Raw genomic sequence first — 9,084 nt, 5'->3', positions numbered from 1 at the left:
TTTTTTTTGAGTACTCAAGAGACAAGACATTGGAGGATTTTTTTTTCTTTTTGGTTTTCATTAACATATTTTCATGTCTGGAGGAGTAGAGCGAGAAGAGAAACAAAAACTGTTACTTAAGGATGCCCTCCTGACGATGCTCCAAAGAATGTTTGAAGCATGTGTGTGTGTGTGTGTGTGTGTGTGTGTGCGTGTGTGTGTGCGTGTGTGTGTGTGTGTGTGTGCGTGTGTGTGTGTGTGTTGATAGAAAATGGGCTCCAGCCAAATACCACCATGGCCTTCATCACCATGGAGATGGGTGTATGTGTGCAGAGAGAGTTGCTGTTTTGAAATTGGCATCATGTGAATGTGTGATTGTTTATTAAACCACCTCAAGTCGGCAGCTACTTCTTGATAAAGGGGGAATTACTGCATATGACATTACAGAAAAAATATATAAACTCTTACGATTTAAAGACGTGTGTGGGGGGGGCGATGACTCACACACACATTCACAGAGGGTAGTAGCTGTCAACATCCAACATTATTTGTTGCCTTAGGCATAAATATACATAACCTTTAATCGCACAAACTAATGTAGTTAGCTAGTGATGTGAGAGTAACTCTGTTACTGCTGCAGATAGTCGGCTAGAATTCCTTACACTTCTACTTCTTGTGTATTTGGTTTTGGAAAGGCAAAAAAAAAAAAAAAACTTACTACAGCAAACATGGAGAACAAAAGCTTGAAAGGCCTTTTTAGTTACAATCACTGTTCAATCACTTGACCTTTTAAAATGCCCAGAGTATTATTAAACAGCTCATGTTGGTGGCTAACACACACCCCAGCAAATGCACAAAGTCATTCTATTGCTTCTAAAAACCTGTCAGAGTTTTGTGGTGACTAAGATGTCGTCTAATGTCTCCAGAGTCAGGCACAACTTAATAGGCTCGTCATGAAAACAGCATAAAAAAATTAAAACAAAAATGAAAAATCTTTAAAACGCTGGTTGAAAGAATAAATCTCATACAAAAAAGGGAGAGAGAGAAGAAAAAAAAAAAAGGCTGTAGACTTTTTTTAAATGAAGTGCAGATTTTCCTTTGTCACAGAGCATGGGAGACGAGGGGCTTGTGAAACTGGTGCAGATTGTGTAAAAAAGATCCCCAAGTGTGATCAAAGACTGACAGCTCTCACAGGAAAACGCACTGAAACTTCCAAAAGAAACACGACCCCATCCCTTTCTCCTTCACACACCTACGCACACCGTCGTTTGCAGGTGGGGGTGACAATAATGGATCCTGGCGGAGTCGCGACAGGAGGCTTCAGACGTTAACAGCTCTGTGTTATGTCATGAATGTCTGATTACCCCCCCCATCCCCCACCTCAAAACATTACACCAATATGGTGCTAGTGACTTTGGGTAAGACTTCCCATGTTGCTCTATATGAACAGAGCAACAAAGACAGGAGAAACACAAAGGTATTGCAACGGTTATGTGCTGTATGTAAATGTCTTTTACATTAAAGGGTGAGTTTATTAATGGTCATCTGTTAAGCCTGTCACGTTTCTGTCCTTGACATTTGAAGCCATGATTTTGCTCTACTTCCGTTGTGTTTGTATTTACAGCAAAGGGGTATTTGTGAAATTAAAAATGCATTTTTAATTTTGCAAGACCGGGTGGGGACAAAGAAGGCGACGGCGCACTCAGCTACACCCCGATTACCTGTTGTTTCTTTAGGACAACATGGAGAATATAGGATTGGTGCTGGTTACACATGATTCAATTAGCAGAACCAATATGGATCAAACATGTGTCACTGTTTTTTTAAATGTGCAAGAGAGAAATAAACTGCTTTCCTACGTTTATAGGCATTAAAACGAAGCGACAGGGAAGGCCTCGCAGGTGACACATTAATTAAGTATCACTCAATTATGTTGAGCTCAGTGCAGACGGCCTTACTGCTGCTCCAAAACTGGAATTAAAGTTGTATTTTTGAGGTGGAACTACTTTTTTGGAGAGTGTGTAATCAAAGTGTTTTGCTTTATTAGAACTAAATCAGTAACTGATGCACATAACTTCACACTGTCCACTTGTGCTGTTCAACAAACTATCCATGGAGTGACTCCTGCAGACTCCAACACCTACATGAAACCGACAGGTTGGAACGTTGCATGTGCACTTATAGAAAAAGGGTCTAAAGACAGAAGAGAGGACGGGAGAGTAAACAAAGACAGTATTTATATCTTAATAAGGCAAAATTGTTCATTTGGATCTTTACTTCAAAAACAAACCTCTGAAGAAGCACTTTGTTTTCTGTGAAATTCAAACTTAGCTTCAATTGATGATTCAATTTTGCAATTTTGACTAACTGACGTGTGCATCTTTCTCAATTTAGCGACATATGTGCAGATGTATGCATGTGGATTTCTAGTCGTCACTACGTGTGTTCTGAGGTAGTCCTGGGTTCAGAGAGGAGGGTTAGTGAATAGATGATTTAAGCAGGTTGAGTGGGAATAAGTAGCTTTTTTCCTCCAAATGGCTTATTATCTTCTGTGATGTGGATCAACATGTGACTCTGCAGCGTCTCACCACTTGTCTTACACTCACACACTGTGATGTTGCAACGCGCGGGGCGGGGGGCATGTTTGCCCTCACACACTGACGATCTCTCTCTCTCTCTCCGTAAAGTCCTAGTGTGTTAGTTTGTCATGAAGGAAAAACACCGTGTCCCTCTTGTCACGCAGCAGGAGAAAGAAACAAAAAGAAACAGGAGAGGTTGTTTTCCTCCAGGTTGAGTTGTGGCTCAGATATATAAACCATCTGCCATCTTTCTTTGTCTTTGCAAACTGAAAGAAAAAGTGTCACATTTTGGCCTCGAGTAACAAAAACAATGTATTGCCATGGTATTGGATTTTGTTGTTTGTTTGTTTTTTGTTGCAGAAAAGAACATCTTTCTGAGCGGCGGTGCTGATACACAGCTCACGGTCCTGCATCAGGCCTAGGGTTCAACTTTGAGTCGTCACCTTGAGTGGACCAAACAAGACAAGAAGTTGTCTTCAGTGATGAACAGGGTTCTGCACAGGACTGAAGGAGTGCACATTTCAGAGCTGATCAGAGAAAAATAATTTAAAAAAAGGCTCCACATCAACATGTTAAAATGCTACGCCGCACGTCCTCCCAGTCATTGGTTGATTCAAATCTCTTAGTAGCTGAAAGGCCCATCGGACAATATGGGGAAGGGAGGTTAAGAAAAAAGGGAGGTCCTTCCCTGACGGAATAGAAGCCACGAAGTTCAGAAGAAGGAGGAAGAAGAGCAGGAGGAGAAGAGGAGCTGCTGCAGAGAGACACGCTCATCATCTCTTGTAGTGGTTGGGTGCGTCAGCAAAGGCAAACTTCAACCTGTAGGCTTCAGCCAGCAGCACGCTCACTTCCTCGTTGCCCCAGTGCATTGTGGGAAGGTTCTGCAGGAGGATCATCAGACCCTGTTGGAAGAAAAAGAACAAAGAACAAATGGTTTAGAGGAGTAGAAGAGGAGTAAAATATTAGGGTGCCATTTTTCTTTTCTGCAGTTATGTTTGATGATCAAATGACCAAAACATAAATTGAGAAAATAATCGTCAGATTAATTGACAATTAAAATAATTGTAAATTGCAGCCATAATTAAAATATTGGTGTTAAGATCATGACCCTATTTATACCTTGACCTGCAATCTGTAACCAGATATCTTATCTGGATACGCAAGAATGCACGTTAATGCAGAAGGCACTACAATCGAAATGCAAACGGTCAGACAACATCTGACGGGGATCTGGCCGCCACTGTGATCAAATCACAGCTCGGGGTTTATGCAATCAAGGAAAAAATCTACCCAACAAGTTGAAAGGCCAATTTACTCTTTATCTTCTTTGAAACTCAATCAAGCCCGGACAAAAAGCTCTGGACAAACCTGTTCTCTCTCTGCAAAGGAAAATAAGCAGAAACCCATAAAGCAGCGTGGCTCGCCTTCGTCTGGGACGCACCGTGCTTGTTGACCAGAAACCTCATTTGCATATTGAGATAGATCTGATATGTAGACTAGGAAACGTGTATGTTTTTCTCTTTTAGTTTTTTCAATGTCAGTGAAACTCTGTTCCAGCCTCAGGTCTTTACTGCGTTAGCTATCTGTCTGTCTGATCAGAGCACATTTAATGAAGACACAATAGAGAACAAGAGCCTGGGATCAGATGTCATCATCGGTGTAACGTAAGCACATGCAGATCACATCATAATACCAGGTATGAATGTAGCACGAAAAAAACACTTTAACTTGAAAACGACAGCCTAAAACTATGTAAAGCTATCTGAATGTAACTACAAGCTGAGGTTCCAACAAAGTACACCCTTTGGGGTAATGCTAGTGTAGCAGACTCCTGAATGTTTGAGTGCGACACAGATGTTATCAACTCATTCAAAGTGCTTTAAAAACAGCTGTGAAAGAGAAGGAAGATAAAGAGGCAGGTGCGGGATACGGAGGAGGAAAAAGAAAGAATAAAGTGTCACGTACAATTCAGTGGAGCTCAAGCCCTCCCCCAGATTCCTGTTCTGTACATTACTGTGTAAGTAAGAAGACACACAACAGCAACACACACACACACACACACACACACAAGTTCAATCTCGCCAACTAATGCCTCTCTCTCCGAGGGGAATGAGACTGGTTAGCAGTGAGACACACTGATTGTGTGTGTGTGTGTGTACGTGCACGTTGTGGATCAGTGTCCCGGGAGCTTTCATCGTCAAGGCTGAAATCATTGCCGTGACAACAGGGTTTACAAATCAATCCTGGTGTTGATAATCACATCGAAGGTGAAATCATGTTGCGTCGTCTGGTGTCCACACGAATCTGACTCCTGAGCAGAGAAAAGTATTTCAACACTGGTTCACGTAGTTCAGGGGTGGGGAACCTCCGGCCCTCGAGGTAATTCATAAACACAAGCAAAAAAATCAACTAGAATAAAAATCTAGACAGCAACAGATGGGTGATTGACTGTTTTTCCTGGCCACGGTCAGGGTCCTTGACCACAACACGAGTGGTCACGTCATGTCAAAACACGTCAATATTAAACGAGACTGTCGTTGACATCAGTGAACGCAGCATGGCGAGTGTAAAACAAGAGAAAGCTGGATGCAGAATGTCGCACTTTCCAGGAGAAATGGACGAACGATTATTTCTTTGTGGAAGTAAAAGGCCAGTGTGTCTAGTTTATGAGGACGTGCTTGCGGTGAAACACGAAACATGCCAAACTGCACGAGCTGAAAGCACGAGTGCGTTTGGATAAAGTTAACGCTCTTCGGCCGGAGTTTGGCCCAACAAGCAGCTCTCTGCAGAGCGGAACATACAGACATGGACAGATAGAGAGGTAGACCACCACACTAAGAACAGACTAGTTCCACCACTGCTGTGCAGTTATCACTGCCATTTACAATACTCCCTTTAGTTTCTATCAACCTCTTGGTACTTATATTATTTTTTATTATATTTAATTATTGTGTACGGCCTTTGTTTGTTTTGTTTTCTGATAAAACAGAAAGATACATGGATAAAAAAGTTGCTTTTTTGCACAGCATAAAAGAAAGGTGAAATAAATGGGCTGTGTCTTAAACATTGTTTGCAGTGGTTATGAGTTCAATAATTAGTATGGCCCTCGAAGGATGTTGACATGAGAAAGGTTCCCCACCCCTGACGTAGTTGAAGAGTATTAGAGCCATAACACATAATGAAGGGAAGTGAAAGGAACATTTCTTTATTTTGCTTTTCCAGAATAAAGTAGAAATGTCGAGTAAAAAGTCAAACTTTCAGTAAAAGCACGAACGCTCGTATTTTGATTTATAACATTTCAACCTTATTCCCAAAATGCAAAGAAAACCCGCCAAAAAACGGTGTCCACCTGGGATTTATTTGTTCCTGTGCACAAAACACTTTATTGTTGACATTTAGACTCGAAATGCAAAATAAAAATGTTTGTCTAAATGTTTGCCCCCCCCTTATGCCTGGCCATTATGCTCCTCCCTATAATGAATCCTACGTAACTATTTAATTGTGTGTCAAAGTACTTCTAAACTCCGGTGCATATTCCAGCCTCATCTTTGCAACGCTGCTGAGAAAGTCAAACTTTAACTCAGAATATTCTCTACAGCCGGTACTTTGTATTATTTTACCCTCCTACGTATTAAATTGATGGTGTTTGGCTCCATTAATTCTTTCCTTCCTCGCACGTTTTTAATGAGCCGGTGAGACGACCCTGATGACTTTTCAACAAAAAGCATTTGTATTCCGCAGGAGGATGGAAAAGGACAAGTTTTCTTCAACTAATTAAACTCAAATCTGCCATCCAAGCCAGATTCTACAGATTTAGGCTGCAGCTGTGTTTCATCTCTGCCTTCTGGATAACTTAAAGGTGACACTTACTTTTGACATAGTGTATAATAAATGTTGGGATTTGTTGTTTGCCTTGAAAGAGAGTAGCTGGTGAATAGCCCTTGCAATGTGCTTAAACCCTGTTGGCGTGTTTTAAAGATTGACATGCGGTAAGCGATCGCTGCTAAAACTAATTTGGCCGCTAGGGTTGTCGAACATAAAGCAGGACTCTCAGTTCATGATCGGATTCTTGATCATTAAAATCCAGCTGCTTGTTTCAATCATTTAAAAAAACACTATGACGGATGGAAAATGAACCTGAACTTTAAAAGGCTGACCTCATAACTTTCCCCCCGGTTCAGAAGGACGCACTGCTCTCAAGTATTTTCGCTGTGAGCGATGGAGAGCCGAGCAAAGAGAGAAGACGGTCCGATCAGAATTCAGCTCGCCTTTTCTCTCATCTGTATTCAATAGAGCATCACTATCAGCGCTCCTTCTTTCATCACTCAACCTCTCTCCCTTTCACACACACACACACACACACACACACACACACACACACACGCATTTGAAATCCAACAATGTTGCCCACAGCTAAAGGCCTGCGTGTTACGAGTGGGTTCATGTGTTGCATATTTATAATTATGTTATGTCTGGTCACGGGAACACCATCCGATGCTAAAGAAGGTTTTTGTCTTGCTGATCTGCCAGGCCACTAACTCCACCACATGTTGTTACTGTGTCAGTCGGACTTACAGCGTGCAGTTCATGTATTCATTCATTCATGTGCATGTTTGCTATGTATTTGTGTAAAAGTGTGAGTGCACAAAGTTATTCTGTGCATCGCCCCGCCGGTCCTGGGTGTCTCGCTATGACTGTTGTACTGCATGTTGCGTCTGTACCAAGAGAGACAGCTAACACTAGCTAGCCCCGTCCTGTGTAGCAGTACATATGACACGCTATCGTCAGAGTGTTGCAGGACTGAGGGGTCGAATCATGACGCCCCTAATAAAAATGTATTGCAAAGCGAGTACGATGTATATAATGAAGTGTTGGGGCAGCAGATGGGTGGGGGCTAATAGTAGGAGGGAAATTTAACATGTGCTACCATATTTGTACATCAACAATAGGCACTAATTGCTATGCTACAGGAGAAGGACCAAACACTGTGTAATCAAGTCCTGGGAAGCACACCCAAACAAACATACACTGGACATGCACACTGGAGCACTCTAGCATCGTCCAACACACAAGTACAAACACAAGTACACACACACAAGTACACACCCGCAGTGACTGAGGAGCTTCATTAGGAGCATATTTCTGCGTGGTAACCATCTGCTGGCTATCACTTCTGTTGGGCTAATGACTTTAATACGGTTTAATTGCATACATCTCGCTGTCAGGGGGAACGCTACACTCACTCCACTCCACACAGGTGGCAACACTCCACACTGAGAGGCCACGAGTGAGTGTGTGTGTGTGTGCGTGTGCGTGCCTGTGTGTGTGGGTGGGTGCATTTGTGTGAGAAAAAAATAAATGAAGGAAGCTCTGCAATCCGTGAAATTCAATGAATGTATAGCTTGTGTTTGTGGGTAGTGAAGGCGTGAGAGCGAGAGATGGAGATTTATGTGTGTTTGTTATGTTGTGTGTGTGTGTGTGTGTGTGTGTGTGTGTGTGTGTGTGTGTGTGTGTGAGGAGGAGATAAGTGAAGGAGATGATACAGTAAATTAAAGGTACAGATGAGACAGAAACAAGGTGTGTGTGTGTGTGGGGGGGGGTGGGGTGCTTGTGGTTATTCAAGCTTGAACATCCGTTTATCCCACAATATTAACAAACTCATTGATCCACCATTACTGTATACAGTACGCTACAAAAGGAAGACAATTAGCTCTCCATCTCCTACGCTTGGACAGGCTTAAAGTGGTTAATGGCTATTGATAGTGAGGGGAAAGCAGATAGTCAATAGAGTTAGAGCTCAAGCTCTTTCTTCAAAAAGGGAATGGGATAATGGATCCAAAGCAACTGTCAAGTGAAATTTACGTGCAGAGAGTATAGTTATGGTTTTAACCTGCATCTGACCGGGCTGAGCAGATTTAATACGCTCATCTCTGCTCCACATTTATAAAGTCGCTCATGCTCGGGGGAAATCTTCCACCTTAGTGAATAAGAAGAGCCGTCTATTCACTCTGTGGGAACTTAGCGTAGGTGTGGAGTCAGTAAAACAAAAGCCACACGATAATCTGAAACATGAAGACAGCACATTCTGAGATACGGGGAAAGTTCAGAGTTACATTAGTGAGCAATGGGTTGAACAAATCTATGTTATGTATGCCTGTTCACACACACACACACACACACACACACACACACACACACACACACACACACACACACACACACACACACACACACACACACACACACACACACACACACACACACACACACACACACACACACACACACACACTCTTCCTGTCAACCATAAGCCTATTTGCTGGGATGGTGCTAAGTGAAGTGTGTACAATGAGCCTAAAGTCCTCGTGGTCTTTCCTGCGGTGTCACCTGCAGCTCCCCACAGCCGAAAAAGCCCCTGGAAAGCCCCGGAGAAACTAATGGGAGAGAGATGACAGGTGTGCTGCTAACAAACACAACAGACACACTTTGGTGGCTCAAATTGCACTTGTCCGTAGTCACTGTTGTA

At 42.5% G+C, this 9,084-nt stretch overlaps 1 protein-coding gene across 6 annotated transcripts in view; it reads right to left on the bottom strand.

Annotated features, from left to right (window-relative positions):
* Positions 1-338: 338 nt before the first annotated feature.
* Positions 339-9,084, bottom strand: part of tbc1d22a (TBC1 domain family, member 22a) — a 108,590-nt gene continuing 99,844 nt past the window's right edge. For all 6 annotated transcript variants that reach the window (XM_029461963.1, XM_029461965.1, XM_029461964.1 and 3 more), the window contains one exon: positions 339-3,460. In XM_029461963.1, coding sequence (XP_029317823.1) covers positions 3,332-3,460 — 129 coding nt within the window. In that variant the 3' untranslated portion in view covers positions 339-3,331. The remainder of the gene's footprint in view (positions 3,461-9,084) is intronic.

Source organism: Cottoperca gobio, chromosome 23 (assembly GCF_900634415.1).
Source record: "Cottoperca gobio chromosome 23, fCotGob3.1, whole genome shotgun sequence".
NCBI lineage: Eukaryota > Metazoa > Chordata > Actinopteri > Perciformes > Bovichtidae > Cottoperca > Cottoperca gobio.
This window is presented reverse-complemented; position numbering and strand designations above follow the sequence as displayed.